Raw genomic sequence first — 15980 nt, 5'->3', positions numbered from 1 at the left:
TAAAGGAGTTACTCTACAACATCATTAAAAATCAAACATGATTTCTGAATATCTCTATACACATAAAAAGTATTCGTAACATGTTTTGTCCTGTTTATTCTCACCTTTACAGTCAAAGTGTTGTGTTCATTTTTAAATAAAAGTACACAATGTTGTATATTAAAACATGTACTTGACTGAAAAAAGCATTAATCTGAAATATCTAATCTATAAATGTTAGAATCTATGTGTTGATGTTGTTAGAAAGTCAAAATGAAAGTCTGGACAGTTTATTTCAAATCCTGCAGTTTCATTTGCTGCTGCTGTTCTCACCAGCACACTTGTGTTTCTTACACTGGTACTTAGAAGACAATCTTTCACCACACACACTGCAACTCAACACTTTCTCTCCTGGGTGTGTTCTCATGTGTCTTTTCAAAATACGGACTTTGTATACAACTTTTACAACACACTGAACATGTTTAAGGTTTGTCTGCAGTGTGTCTTGTCATGTGTGCTTTGAAATGGTGCATTTGAGTAAAATCTTTACTGCAGATTGAACATGAAAAAGGTTTTCCTCCAGTGTGTATTCTCATGTGTCTTTTCAAATGCATACTTTGTATAAAACTTCTACAACATACTGAACAAGTATAAGGTTTTTCACCAGTGTGTGTACTCATGTGTATTTTCAAGTAGTTCTTTCGAGCAAAATATTTACCGCAGATTGAACATGAAAAAGGTTGTTCTCCAGTGTGTATTCTCATGTGTTTTTTGAAATGGTCCCTTCGAGTAAAATCTTTACCGCAGATTGAACATGAAAAAGGTTTTTCTCCAGTGTGTGATCTCATGTGTACATTTAAATGTTCATTTCTTACAAAACTTTTACCACATTCTGAGCAGGAAAACGGTTTTTCTCCTGTGTGTGTTCTCATGTGTACTTTTAAACTTTGATTTTTTCCAAAACTTTTACCACATTCTGAGCAGGAAAAAGGTTTTTCTCCAGTATGTATTCTCATGTGTACTTTGAAATTGTACTTTAAAGTAAAACATTTACGACAGATTGAACATGAAAAAGGTTTTCCTCCAGTGTGTGTTCTCATGTGTCTTTTCAGACGACTTTGGTATTTAAAAGTTTTGTGAGAGTGAGAAGATGTGAAGTGAGTGTTGTCAGTGTGACATGTCTTATCATCTTTAGAGTCTTCATCATCAGTGTCAGGAGAGTGTGACGTTGTGTCCTCACTATCTGATAGTGGAGCTAAGAGCTTGTCTGCTTGTGATCCTCCACAGTGGTCTCCATCAGCTTCTGTTGTCATGTGTTGTGTTGAGCTGCTGCTTGGAGGCTCCCCCCCTCCCCTCTCCTCACTTTCACCTTTCACCTCATCACCTTCACTCTTCACAGGGACACCAGTCACTGGCATCTTGGTGACATCAACCTCCTCCAGTCCTTCAAGACACTCTCCCTGCTGACTGATGCTGTGTTCCTCCTCTTCCTCTTTAATGTGAGGGGTCAGTGGGTCCTCCTCTTCCGCCTTAATGTGAGGGCTCAGTGGATCCACCGCTTCCTTTTTAAACTGTGGTGTCAGTGGTTCCTCCATCTCCTCTTTAAAAAAGGGTAGCCATTGGTGTTCCTCTTCATTTTTAAAATGGGGGATCAGTGGGTATTCCTCTTCCGCCTTAATGTGAGGGGTCTGTGGATCCACTGCTTCCTTTTTAAAATGGGGTGTCAGTGGGTCCTCCTCTTCCTCTTTAAAATGGGGGATCAGTGGGTGTTCCTCTTCATTTTTAAAATGGGGGATCAGTGGGTATTCCTTTTCCTTCTTAATGAGGTTGTGCTGTGGCTCCTCCGTCTGCATCCTGAAGCTCCACTTCTGTTGCTCAGGGTGAAGATGTTCTTCACAGACGTCTGCAAGACAAACACAAGTTTGAGAAACATCCATATCTGCTCAGTCACATAATGCATTAAGTACTTTGACATGCACTTAGGAAAAACAAGTTATTGTATGAACTGTCTTGAAATCTCAGTGATGCACAAACACGTTACTCTTTACAACATTTTTCACAGGAAAATAAAAACCAACTAGAACAACAGGACTTTTTACTGTGGATAAACGATTTGGTTTAAAATTGATTTTACGATATATTATTTCATATTGAATTACTAACAGAACCATTTTAAAACAGGCTACACAGGCTCCTAATTTAGTTGTTGAAATATGCAGTAAAATATTACATCATTTCCAGTATTATTTTCTCAAATAAAGTAACCAGATATTAACAGTAAATAAACAAAATAATACAATTATAAATGACACAATATGTTACTGCATATGTCAGCTGCCAAATTAGGAGCTTTTGTAACCCACTTTAAAATTCTTCTAGTATCAATTATACACCAAATTATATATCGTGACATGTATTGTTATTAGGATATAGATTTGAGGTCATATCGCCCATACCAAACATTAGTTCGTCGAATCATTTTGTTTGGCCCACCAAATATATTTAATTTTAATATTCTTCAGATGTGTGTGTATGTCTAAAATGTGGGACTACTGTTCTACATCACGTGGAAGTGTCATGTCATGGGGATGGTGTGCTTTTAACTAAGGGTGTGACGATACGGTCAGCTCACCAAAGGATACTCGATATTGGCTTTAGGAGAACAAGAAAATATTTTGGTGGTTAACATGATTCTTACACGTGTGTGTACTTCATGTGTATATGAATGTACTTTCCCTTGTGTGCTTAGTTTGACTGTAACTTCATAGTGGATAATATCTATAAACAACCTCAATTGTTTTACAACTTTAATTTGAACGACTGTTTACTTATCTGACAAACTCAAAGGAAACTGCACTTTTTTAAAATGTTGCCTATCATTCACAATCCTTATGTAAGACATATGTTTTAAACTTTTATAAATGTAATTATTAAATAAACGTGAGCAAAAATCAGCTAACATTGGAGTCAATGGGAGTTCCTCTATTTGACCCACAAAGTCCTCCAAAAAAATTGCCAACAATACACCATTTACATTTTGTGACCTGAATATTAACCAAGTATTAGTGATATTGTTATTATAAGCGCTAACACTAAGGACCTACTTTTAGCGGCGCATTGATCACAGAAGTAACTAGCTTATGCTGCTATATTGACATACTGAGCTGCTTCCTCACCTCTAAGATGGTGAAAGCTAATTCTAGAATATAAATCATGCTTCTCACTTATGTAGTAGAAGGTTGTGGACATAAACCGAGAACTTGGTCAACACTGACATCCAACTTAGACCTGGAGATGGCTAGAAAGATTAAGTAATATGCTCTTTTGCACCCACCCTTTTTAACCGTTTGCGATGATTAATTCTTCATCTAAACGGGAAGATATGAACATCCCATCAGTCGGCATCCCAGTGAAAGCAGACATTGTATGTGTGGAGAGACACAGCCGACGGGCCGACAATGGGCGGAAAGCAGCAGCGCGGGCCCACCTGGAGGCCAGGAGGCGGGGCATGCGGCGGCGAGGAGAGGCATGACACACGCGAAGCGACACTGCAGCGGCAATCTGAGCCAGGTGCGTATATTACACACCTGCTTACAATCTGTCTATCTGCTGCTAGAGTACAAAAAGGGCGAGGGAGGAACGAGCGGGAGAGCAGCACGGAGGAGGAAACAACGGCCAGCAGACGAAGAGCGCAACGACCCACACCGAGAGAGCGATGACGCACCCCCGCAGTGGACGCAAGCCCCGGACGCTGTTTAATATAGATTAGAATAGGCCGTGCAACTAATCATATGTCCTGAGTTCCAGTTGAAAGTGGGTGCAAGTTCATGCCCACGCACACACACTCTTATCGCCCACATTCTTCACACTGTTTACGTGGCTTCTTGGCCGAGGTCTGAAGGACAACACCAGATATGAAGTCAGAGTCCAGGGAGAAAAAAGCACCGGTGAATGTCGCACAGAAGGAACCTTCCTGGTGTTACCTGACGGCACGACCACTGAGCTGCGACACCACTACAAAGGCTCCTCCGTGCTCGTGCTCGTACCACCTGGCTTGGTAGCCTCGTACCCGCCTACCAAGCCAAAGACTTAGGTCCAATGATGAAATAGGGCGTAACTGCTGCTGATTGGACCGACACGCAAATACCACATTTTCAAAACTCCCCGTTGTCAATTAAAAACATAGTTATGGGCTGCACTTTGGACACACCTGCTGTAGGCTACGAGGAGCGAGCAGCTACACAACAGCTAAGCTAAAACAGCACTTTTAAGCATATCAAGTAATTATAGTTGCTTAATACGTACACAAAGTCTCCAAAACAGAAGTCTGATAGCAAGTATCCAGTAACAAACAAGTCTGCGTTAGCCAACATTCTGCGCCATGAGCTTGACTTCATGAATTATTGTGGCCACCAGGTGTTGTGAAAGATCAAATCGAACTATTGCAAAAGCATCCGTCATAAGGTTAGTGTTTTCTATATATTTGTGTCAATATGTAGAAGCATCCTCAGCCTTCCCGGGAAGGTCTATTCAGGTGTACTGGAGAGGAGTTTACGCCGCATAGTCGAACCTCGAATTCAGGAGGAACAGTGTGGTTTTCATCCTGGTCGTGGAACTGTGGACCAGGTCTATACTCTGGGCAGGGTTGTTGAGGGTGCATGGGAGTTTGCCCAACCAGTCTACATGTGCTTTGTGGACTTGGAGAAGGCATTCAACCGTGTCCCTTGGCAAGTCCTGTGGGGAGTGCTCAGAGAGTATGGGGTATCGGACTGTCTGATTGTGGCGGTCCGCTCCCTGTACGATCAGTGTCAGAACTTGGTCCGCATTGCCGGCAGTAAGTCGGACACTTTTCCAGTGAGGGTTGGACTCCGCCAAAGCGCCGATTCTGTTCATAACTTTTATGGACAGAATTTCTAGGCGCAGTCAAGGCGTTGAGGGGATCCGGTTTGGTGGCTGCACGATGAGGTCTCTTCATCTGGCCAGGAACTTTAGCTCTAACTGGATCGGTTTGCAACAGAGTGTGAAGCGACTGGGATGAGAATCAGCACCTCCAAATCCGAGTTCAAGGTTCTCGTACAGAAAAGGGTGGGGTGTCATCTCCGGGTTGGGGAGGAGACCCTGCCCCAAGTGGAGGAGTTCAAGTACCTCAGAGTCTTGTTCACAAGCGAGGGAAGAGTGGATCGTGAGATCGACAGGCGGATCGGTGCGGCGTCTTCAGTAATGTGGACGCTGTATCGATCCGTTGTGGTGAAGAAGGAGCTGAGCCGGAAGGCAAAGATCTCAATTTACCTGTCGATCTACGTTCCCATTCTCACCTATGGTCATGAGCTTTGGGTCATGACCGAAAGGATAAGATCACTAGTACAAGTGTCCGAAGCGGTCTGTTTATTTCAAGTGTTAGTTTTCCCTTATTAGCTCTTGTGTTATTTATTTGACCCTATATTTGTTCCCACTACCGCACCTTTAGTTGGAGTCTTTGATCTTGTTATACGCAAATATAATGACAATCAAGTCTATTCTATTTTAAATGAGTTTCCTCTGCCGTGTGGCGGGGCTCTCCCTTAGAGATAGGGTGAGAAGCTCTGTCATCTGGGAGGAACTCAAAGTAAAGCCGCTGCTCCTCCACATCGAGAACAGCCAGATAAGGTGGTTCAGGCATCTAGTCAGGATGCCACCCGAACGCCTCCCTAGGGAGGTGTTTAGCGCACGTCCGACCGGTAGGAGGCAACGGGGAAGACCCAGGAAACGTTGAATAGACTATGTCTCCTGGCTGGCCTGGGAACGCCTTGGGATCCCCCGGGAAAAGCTGGATGAAGTGGCTGGGGAGAGGAAAGTCTGGGGTTCCCTGCTTAGGCTGCTGCCCCCGCGACCCGACCTCAGATAAGCAGAAGAAGAGGGATGGAAGGCTGGATGTGTAACACAACTTGATGTTTCTTGAAAACAGCGTCCAGTAGTTGATGTTGTCGCTCCTTCTCCTCTTTTGTTGGACAAAATTCCTCCTTGTCCTCTGCTATCGTTTTTTTGTTTTTTTTCTAACATCACAAACATTTCTTCAATGGCAGCAGTTAGTCGCTGATTCAGCAACACTCACATCATTTGTAATGTAGACATGTTCACACAATAAAAACACTTTACACTTACATTGGATCTCTGCTTTGATGTGTCGATCACTTCCGCCTCTCTTTGTTAGCAGCTAACAAGCTAAGCTAACCAGCAGGCTAGGCTAGCACGTCAAAGTGCACTCAGACTAATGTATCCGCATACAATAACAATTAATAACGACGTTTACTCTGTTAAACGACACACATGTGCACATGTACGTTGTAATTAAGACCTAGAAACCATAATAACCAAAACAACGTAATCTCCGCCAGACGCCATCTTGTTCTGGTCTTCCTCCTGTGTGACGTCATCGAAGTGTTCTCAACCGCGGAACAAATGTTGGCCAAACACGTGTTTTACTGGGACAATAGTGAGTGGTGCACACTTCCTTCAAACACGTGTTTCACTGGGACAATAGTGAGTGGTGCACACTTCCTTCAAACACGTGTTTCACTGGGACAATAGTGAGTGGTGCACACTTCCTTCAAACACGTGTTTCACTGGGACAATAGTGAGTGGTGCACACTTCCTTCAAATACATGTTTCACTGGGACAATAGTGAGTGGTGCACACTTCCTTCAAACACGTGTTTCACTGGGACAATAGTGAGTGGTGCACACTTCCTTCAAACACGTGTTTCACTGGGACAATAGTGAGTGGTGCACACTTCCTTCAAACACGTGTTTCACTGGGACAATAGTGAGTGGTGCACACTTCCTTCGCCCGGCCACAGAAGACAAAAAAGAGTTGCTGGTGTAACAATAGGAAGAATATATTCCACTCCTCTCTTGTACACGCGGCTTATGAGGTAATATACATGATATATTTTCATATTATTTATCTTATTTACCTCATATGTTGTTCGAAGCTAACGTGCTAGCTTTAGCCCGCTAGCAGGCCTTTGTCGCAAATGCGAGCGTTTTTTTTTTGAGGAGTGTATTTTATATGTTCTATGTAAGAATTATATTGACTTATTTAATACTTTTAACAGTATTTTTGTTGTATATTACAGTCACGCTTAACATCATTGAATATTTGTTACTAGAAAGAAACGAACGTCTCGAAATTTAAGTCTGGAATAAGTCACATGGTATAATAATAATACATTTTATTTGGTATAGCGCTTTTCAGTGCACTCAAAGATGCTTTACAGGATGAACAAAAAATATTATTGTTATTGTAATGACAGTGTAATATAATGTATTATTGCAGTGGTCTGCTTTATGTTGGTGTCAACTTTATTAGCAATAAATACAAATGATGTTTGCACGCACTTCTATTACCTTGATAACATCCATCCATCCATTTTTCTACCGCTTGTCCCTATTTGGTGTTGCGGGGGGGTGTTGGAGCCTATCTCAGCTGCATTGGGTGGACATATCATGGAAATTAAATCAACTGATGTTTGTTATTACGAATACACTATTTGCACAATTGTAAGTGATTAATGCTTATTCAGTCGGACTAAAACAAATATTTATTAAATAAATGTTAAATATTAAAAAATAGCTTTAATATACTGCACACAAAATGAATTTGCATCAATATTTTGTTTGTAATCGGAACATGAGGTACCCAAATATTCTAAATATTTGTTTATATTTATAAATGTATATATATATATATATACTCGCTGGCACTTGTTCCACGTGCTTTGCTGCACTTCTGTTTGTTTTCTGTTGGGTTAAAAATGTTGCTTTCGCAGAAGAAAGTTAAAGTAGCAATGATTGTCACACACACACTAGGTGTGGTGAAATGTGTCCTCTGCATTTGACCCATCCCCTTGATCACCCCCCGGGAGGTGAGGGGAGCAGTGAGCAGCAGCAGTGCTGCGCCCGGGAATCATTTATGGTGATTTAACCCCCAATCACAACCCTTGATGCTGAGTGCCAAGCAGGAAGGTAATGGAGAACAAGGAGAGGATATTGCGCATAAAAGTAAAGCCAACCGACCACAGCTCTGTAGTCCTGGTCACCGTTGACGTGAGGTGGGACTATTTTGGAGGTGCACGTCAAGGTTGGCTGGTAGGTTGGTAGTGGGAGGAGCCAGTTGGCGTCACTTGATGCTGCAGCACAATGACACTTTTATACGTGCAGACTGACTTCATGCAGTCATGACGGTATTAAAATCCCAGCAGGAGGTTTTCTTTAAGTTGTTACTTTTTCATCAATAATTAATGTAAATGCAGAAAACAGGATCAATGACACAATTCATAATAATCAATAACTGATGATTATTCCATGTGTAGAAGAACATCACCACAAAGTGGTGTCAGTCCACTTGGAAAATATTATATTTGATAGACTAAAAAATATTTGACACATCTGAGCTGAAGTTTGTTTGTGTTGTCTTGCGGACGTCCAACAGATGAACGCTCGTCAAGAAGAACGTCCCCTTCAGCAGCAGGAGGATCCACAGCCCCCCCACATTAAAGAGGAAGAGGAGGAAGTGTGGATGAGTCAGGAGGGAGAGTGTCCTGTAGGGCAGGAGGAGGCTGATGTCAGCAAGTTTCCACTGACTGTTGTCTCTGTGAAGACTGAAGAGCATGAAGACAAACCACCTGAGTCCTCACAGCTTCATCACAGTCCAAGTAAGCACAACATCCACATATCATCTAATACAATGTTTGTGACACATGTTTATCCGGGGGACACATCACTAAAGATGGAGATATACTGTATTTTCCGCACTATAAGGCGCACCGGATTATAAGGTGCACCTTCAATGATTGGCCTATTTTAAAACTTTGTTCATATATAAAGCACACCGCATTATAAGGTGCATAGAATAGATGCTACAGTAAAGTTAAAGTTAAAGTACCAATGATTGTCACACACACTCTTGGTGTGGTGAAATTATTCTCTGCATTTGACTCATCACCCTTGATCACGCCCTGGGAGGTGAGGGGAGCAGTGGGCAGCAGCGGTGCCGCGCCCGGAAATCATTTTTGGTGATTTAACCCCCAATTCCAACCCTTGATGCTGAGTGCCAAGCAGGGAGGTAATGATTCCCATTTTTATATTCTATAGTATGAGTCAGCCGGGGTTTGAACTCACAACCTATCGATCTCAGGGCGGACACTCTAACCACTAGGCCACTGAGTAGAGGCTGGGGTCACGTTATGCATCCTTTACATCAGGGGTGTCAAACGTAAAGCCCGCGGGCCGGATCAGGTCCTCAAACAGGTTTTATCCGGCCCGCGGGATGAGGTGGCTAAGTATGAAGATGAGCCAAAATGTTTGAATGAAAGAAACTGCTGTTCTAAATGTGTCCACTAGATGTCGCAATAACAATTTTGTGTATTTTTGTAGATGATGCTACATATCTAAAAACACAAAAAGCACACATGATTTTAGTGCACCAGTAGACAAAAATGATCAAAGTACATAAATAGCATCCTGTAATTTGATTTTAATATTTTTTTTTTTATCTTGATGGATGGAACATTAACACCAACGAGTTGATTGATGAACCTTATCACATAATTTAATCAGAAAGTATAGATAACAACAAATAAAGATAGAATACTATCAACAGCAAAATATAAATGTAAAAAAAAAAGAAAAAAATTCAGAATGTGCTTGTTCTATTTTCGAAAAAAAGAAAACAATCCGAAGTTGTCTTTATTTTTAAGTTATTGTGCCGTGATTTTACCAGTCCGGCCCACTTGGGAGTAGATTTCTCTCCATATGGCCCCCCACCTAAAATGTTTGACACCCCTGCTTTGGAGGGAGCTGAGCTAAAGGGAATGTCAACAAAACAGTCAGATAGGTCAGTCAAACTTTATTAATAGATTACAAACCAGCGTTCTGACTGCTCCGTTCACTCCCAAAATGAATAAACAGCTGTTTTATTATTTTCCCCGATTCAATAAACAGGTAAAAAACAGTCTGATACTGTTACGGTAAATCAAAGGTTAGTGCAATCACAATATAGTAACACTGGAAATAGTGCAAAGCAATAATATATCAATAACTCAACGTTGCTCAAACCCTAATGTCACAAAACACAAAATAAACATGTAAAGCTCACTTTATTAAGTTATTCCTCATCCACTAATCCCTCTAATTCTTCTTCCTCAGTGTTCCAATCAAACAGTTGGGCGTATACAACATCCAACATGTCTCGTCAAAGTCGTCATTAAATGAGTCATTGTCGTTGCAGTTAATGTTAAATTCTCTCGCTGCTGCTCTATTCCCGTCTTCTACTGTGTGACTGATCTCCTTGAGTTTAAACTCTGCATGGTAGGAGCCATTTTGGAGTCTTTACACACAGAAACGGCATGCCTCCCGCAGTCATGTATCCCAGCATGCACCGCGCACTTCTTCTTCTATGGGGGAAATTAAGGTTGGCGGCTGTAGAAGAAGAAGCGCACTTCTTCTTCTACGGGGCAAAATAAGGTCGGCGGCTCGAAAAGAAAAAGAAGCGCACTTCTTCTACGGGGGAAAATGAAGTTGGCAGCTGCTTACCGTAGTTGCGAGACCTCCATCTGTCAGGTTCAAACATTGATGACATCTATTAAACAGGACAAAAAGGCAAAGAATCAAACAGAGACAGAATTCAATTTATACTCGGATCCGAGGAGAGGCATGGCCATTGTACTGCCTGTACAAATCCTGCACCATGCTCTGCCCCAAGATCGTTCTCGTGGTTCTTTATTTGATTTTCACCCCCCTCCTTCCCACAGCTGCTTCCTCATGGAAGTGGGTCATGACCAGCATTGCCTTCGGTTCCCGAACAGATCAAAGAAAATCCCATAAAATAGATCACAGAGAGTCTCATAAAATAGATCAAAGAGGGTTCGTAAAAATACTTAAAAGAGTTCCTCTGGAAGTTGGGCAGATTCTGCCATCTGTCCGCCTGGAAGTCCAGCATTCTTCTTGGAAAGCTCCAGCCTTTTTTCTTCTCGTCAGGAACACAATGTAATACAAGGTTTTATTTGATAATTTACACAGAATTTTTCTGACATTCCCCCCTGTTTATCAAATAAATTCCCCATAATCTTCGTATCCCTAATAACTTCTTCTTGCGATTTTCAGTTATTGTTTAACTTCCCTTGAAACAAGCTATGTTTACACTCAGAATTGAACATCAATTTTTCCCTCATAATTATCAATCAATCAATCAATGTTTACTTATATAGCCCTAAATCACTAGTGTCTCAAAGGGCTGCACAAACCACAACACAAACCGCTACGACATTCTCGATCAAGGAAAACTCACACTCAGTGGGACGTCGGTGACAATGATGACTATGAGAACCTTGGAGAGGATGAAAGCAATGGATGTCGAGCGGGTCTAACATGATACTGTGAAAGTTCAATCCATAATGGATCCAACACGGCCGCGAGAGTCCAGTCCAAAGCGGATCCAACACAGCAGCGAGAATCCCGTCCACAGCGGAGCCAGCAGGAAACCATCCCAAGCGGAGGCGGATCAGCAGCGCAGATATGTCCCAAGCCGATACATAGGCAAGCGGTCCATCCTGGGTCCCGACTCTGGACAGCCAGTACGTTCCATGGCCATCGGACCAGACCCCCTCTACAAGGGAAAGTGGGACATAGGAGAAAAAGAAAAGAAACGGCAGATCAACTGGTCTAAAAAGGGAGTCTATTTAAAGGCTAAAGTATACAAATGAGTTTTAAGGTGAGACTTAAATGCTTTTACTGAGGTGGCATCTCCAACTGTTACCGGGAGGGCATTCCAGAGTACTGGAGCCTGAATTGAAAATGCTCTATAGCCCGCAGACTTTTTTGAGGTTTTGGGAATCACTAATAAGCCGGAGTCCTTTGAACGCAGATTTCTTGCCGGGACATATGGTACAATACAATCGGCAAGATAGGCTGGAGCTAAACCGTGTAGTATTTTATACGTAAGTAGTAAAACCTTAAAGTCACATCTTAAGTGCACAGGAAGCCAGTGCAGGTGAGCCAGTATAGGTATATATGTATGTATATATGTTTATAAAGGTATATACGTTGTAGTCGTAATATAATCAAACTTTCTTGTTCTTGTCAAAAGTCTAACAGCCACATTTTGTACCAACTGTAATCTTTTAATGCTAGACATGGGGAGACCCGAAAATAATACGTTACAGTAGTCGAGACGAGACGTAACAAACGCATGGATAATGATCTCAGCGTCTTTAGTGGACAGAATGGAGCGAATTTTAGCGATATTACGGAGATGACAGAAGGCCGTTTTAGTAACGCTTTTAATGTGTGGCTCAAAGGAGAGAGTTGGGTCAAAGATAATACCCAGATTCTTTACCGAGTCGCCATGTTTAATTGTTTGGTTGTCAAATGTTAAAGTTGTATTATTAAATAAAGGTCAGTGTCTAGCAGGACCGATAATCAGCATTTCCGTTTTTTTTGGCGTTGAGTTGCAAAAAGTTAGCGGACATCCATTGTTTAATTTCATTAAGACACGCCTCCAGCTGACTACAATCCGGCGTGTTGGTCAGCTTTAGGGGCATGTAGAGTTGGGTGTCATCAGCATAACAGTGAAAGCTAACACCGTATTTGTATATGATGTCACCTAGCAGCAGCATGTAGATGCTGAAGAGTGCAGGGCCAAGGACCGAACCCTGGGGAACTCCACACGTTACCTTAACGTAGTCCGAGGTCACATTGTTATGGGAGACGCACTGCATCCTATCAGTAAGATAAGAGTTAAACCAAGACAGGGCTAAGTCTGACATACCAATTCGTGTTTTGATATGCTCTAATAAAATATTATGATCGACGGTATGGAAAGCAGCACTAAGATTGAGGAGCAGCAACATAGATGACGCATCAGAATCCATCTTTAGCAATAGATCATTAGTAATTTTTATGAGGGCCGTCTCAGTAGAGGGATTTGCCCTGAAACCGGATTGAAAGATTTCACACAGGTTGCTAGACGCTAAGTTTTCATTTAGCTGCTCTGCAACAATTTTTTCGAGGATTTTTGAAATAAAGGGAAGGTGAGACACCAGTCGGTCGTTTACCATGAGGTCAGTTTCGAGGTTAGGTCTTTTAAGGAGAGGATGAATAACCGCTTTTTTGAATGCTAGGGGAACAGTGCCCGAGGAAAGTGATAAGTTTATAATATTTAGCACTGATGGACCTAATAATACAAAGAGCTCCTTGATAAGTTTCCCAGGAAGTGGGTCAAGTAAACATGTTGTTTGTTTTATTCCATTTACACGTTGTAACAATTCCTCTAATGTTACTTCCTCAAAACGAGAGAAACTATTTTTGGATATTTGCAGTATCCGCTGTATATACAGTCGTATCTGTGTTACTATAACCCCGTTGTAGCTGGGACGCATTGTCTTTAATCTCCTTTCTAATAAGTTAAATTTTCTTATTAAAGAACTTCATAAAGTCATCTGCCGAATGGGTGGAGCTACTGGAAGGAGTCCCTTGTTGGGTTAGCGATGCGGCATGGTGTAGTGGGTAGAGCGGACGTGTCAGAATCCTGAGGATTTCAGGTACGCTTCCCACCTATTACCATCCAAATCGCTGCCGTTGTGTCCTTGGGCAGGACACTTCACCCTTGCCCCCGGTGCAGCTCACACTGGTGAATGAATGATGAATGAATGATTGGTGGTGGTCGGAGGGGCCGTGGGCGCAAACTGGCAGCCACGCTTCCGTCAGTCTACCCCAGGGCAGCTGTGGCTACTGATGTAGCTTACCACCACCATCGTGTGAATGAATGATGGGTTCCCACTTCTCTGTGAGCGCTTTGAGTATCTAACAATAGAAAAGTGCGAAATAAATCTAATCCATTATTATTATTATAACCGTACTAAACAAACATTTAGGATTGTTTTCATTAAGGTGGATGAGATTCAAGTAATATTTAGCTTTAGCTAAGGTAAGCATGCTTTTATAAGTTATTAAACTATCACTCCATGCTTGATGGTGCACCTCAAGTTTAGTCGTGCGCCATTTGCGTTCCAGCTTTCTACATAATAATTTCTGAGCTCTAGTTTCTTCTGTAAACCACGGGGTAGGCTTTTTTGGAGCCTTTTTTAACTTTAGTGGTGCTATACTATCAATGGTTTCACGCAGGGCGTCGTTAAAGTTGTTAGTGAGGTTATCAATAGAGCCCACATACTTTGGGAATGGTGCCATTACCGAGGGCAGTAGGTCAGTAAGAGTTGTCGTTGTGGCCGTATTAATGTTGCGGCTGCTATAGCAGTTATTATTATTATTAGTTTGCCGAACATGCGTCTGAATCTCGAACTTTATAAGGTAATGATCTGACAATAGTTTAGTATACGGGAGTATCGTAACTTTGGAAACGGTGATAACCCTGACAAGCACTAGGTCTATCGTATTACCGTTGCGATGCGTGGGTTTATTTTTTATTTGTGTAAGACCACAGCTATCAATTATAGTCTGGAGCGCTACGCACGGTGGGTCCGATGGGGTATTCATACGGATATTAAAGTCCCCCATTATAGTTATATTATCGGCGTGCGTCACTAGATCAGCAACGAACTCTGAGAATTCATTGATAAAGTCCGAATAGGGCCCTGGGGGGCGGTAGATAACGGCCAGGAATAGAGGCAGCGGTGTGACAAACCTCATAGTAAGCACCTCAAACGATTTATAGTTATTATTTATGTTAGGACTAAGGTTAAAGTTTACGTTGTATATTAGTGCGACCCCCCCACCCCTTTTAAGGGGACGGGCAATATGCGCATATGTATATTTAGGAGGAGATGCCTCATTTAGCGCAAAAAAGTTGACTGGTTTAAGCCAGGTTTCGCTGAGACCGATGACGTTAAGATTGTTGTCTCTGATGACATCATTAACTAACAACGTTTTGGGAGACAATGATTTTATGTCTAAAAAACTTATATTATAGGTAATTGGCTGTTTTAGGGAATTTTTGATCAAATTATCTGTAGTAGTAATATTAATAATGTTGTGTTTATTATGCCCAGTGCACCTAATATAATTACGACCATATCTAGGAATTGATACGACGGGAATTTTCCGATTGTTTGTTTGGTGCTTTGATAAACTGGACGCATCATAGTTTTCCACCTCAGTAGAACGCATGTCTAACTCTGAAACAATCAAAGCAGAAAAAACTTGTTCTAATTTAACTGACTCCTTACCTAGACCAGTCGTCTCGTATCTTCCATTTAAATCCTGCTTCAGGATGGAGGGAAGTGGTGTTCTGTGGGCATTAGCCTTTAGCTTTGTTTTTAGCCCCGCTCGGCATCCGCGTTTCCGATCACACCACTGGCGTCTGTTCCGTTGACGGCCTCCGCTGCTACTATACTCCGCTGCTTCACAGGCCGCTGGATGTAGCCGGTGAAGTATTCCCGTGCTAGCTAGCAGGTCTAGCAAGCACGCGTCTATCAGTCCAAAATGGCCCGATTTATACACATCCAGAAGTGTCTGGCGGTCGTAAGTGATCACGGAGTGACCACGATGTGAGCCAGCCATGAAGTTTGCAGAATTGTCCGGTATTTTTTTATTTATTATGACATTTCTGGAAATAAATCAGGAACACCATCCAGGTAGGTATTCTCGTCGTCAGATTCATCTTCTCTGTCGTCCGCCAGAAAGTGCGTCTGAACAGCTTTATTGTCTGCTGGGCTAATCACTGTGGTAATCAAGACGGTTAAGCAGAGAACACAAGACAGGAAATATAACAACATCCACACAACGTCAGTCTTGTTGAACACGGCCATAGATACTAAATATCAAAGACTTGTATTTGCCAAACACGTCCAACCACCCCTCCCACATAGATGTATCTATGCCAGAGTACTTTTTAATCTTACCGTTAAGGGTGTGCAGGCCTTCCAGTGCTTTGGTCAGGCTACTTTCTGCATCAGTGTAGTTTGGTATGAACGTGCAACACTGTTCACCAAATATTGTGCACACGCCCCC

The 15980-nt window shown here is 42.1% G+C and overlaps 2 protein-coding genes across 2 annotated transcripts in view; one reads left to right on the top strand and one right to left on the bottom strand.

Annotated features, from left to right (window-relative positions):
* Positions 1-244: 244 nt before the first annotated feature.
* On the bottom strand, positions 245-6349 carry LOC133547595 (gastrula zinc finger protein XlCGF57.1-like). The gene is made up of 2 exons (XM_061893206.1): positions 6121-6349; positions 245-1882 (listed from the first exon to the last, which is right to left on the bottom strand). The coding sequence occupies exon 2, from the start codon at positions 1830-1832 to the stop codon at positions 462-464; it is 1371 nt and encodes a 456-aa protein (XP_061749190.1). The 5' UTR covers positions 1833-1882; positions 6121-6349; the 3' UTR covers positions 245-461.
* A 409-nt stretch (positions 6350-6758) lies between these two features.
* LOC133547600 (zinc finger protein 568-like) overlaps positions 6759-15980 on the top strand; it is a 43306-nt gene continuing 34084 nt past the window's right edge. Inside the window, exons 1-2 of the mRNA XM_061893213.1 lie at positions 6759-6889; positions 8449-8671. Coding sequence (XP_061749197.1) covers positions 8449-8671 — 223 coding nt within the window. The 5' untranslated portion in view covers positions 6759-6889. The remainder of the gene's footprint in view (positions 6890-8448; positions 8672-15980) is intronic.

This window comes from Nerophis ophidion, unplaced genomic scaffold (assembly GCF_033978795.1).
Source record: "Nerophis ophidion isolate RoL-2023_Sa unplaced genomic scaffold, RoL_Noph_v1.0 HiC_scaffold_132, whole genome shotgun sequence".
In the NCBI taxonomy this organism is placed as follows: Eukaryota; Metazoa; Chordata; class Actinopteri; order Syngnathiformes; family Syngnathidae; genus Nerophis; species Nerophis ophidion.
The sequence above is the reverse complement of the archived record's forward strand: the minus strand, read 5'-3'. Positions and strand labels throughout refer to the sequence as shown.

Bases quoted from the DNA above. Each gene is read 5' to 3' on its own strand.
- LOC133547595 (XM_061893206.1), bottom strand. From the start codon at position 1,832: ATGCAGACGGAGGAGCCACAGCACAACCTCATTAAGAAGGAAAAGGAA.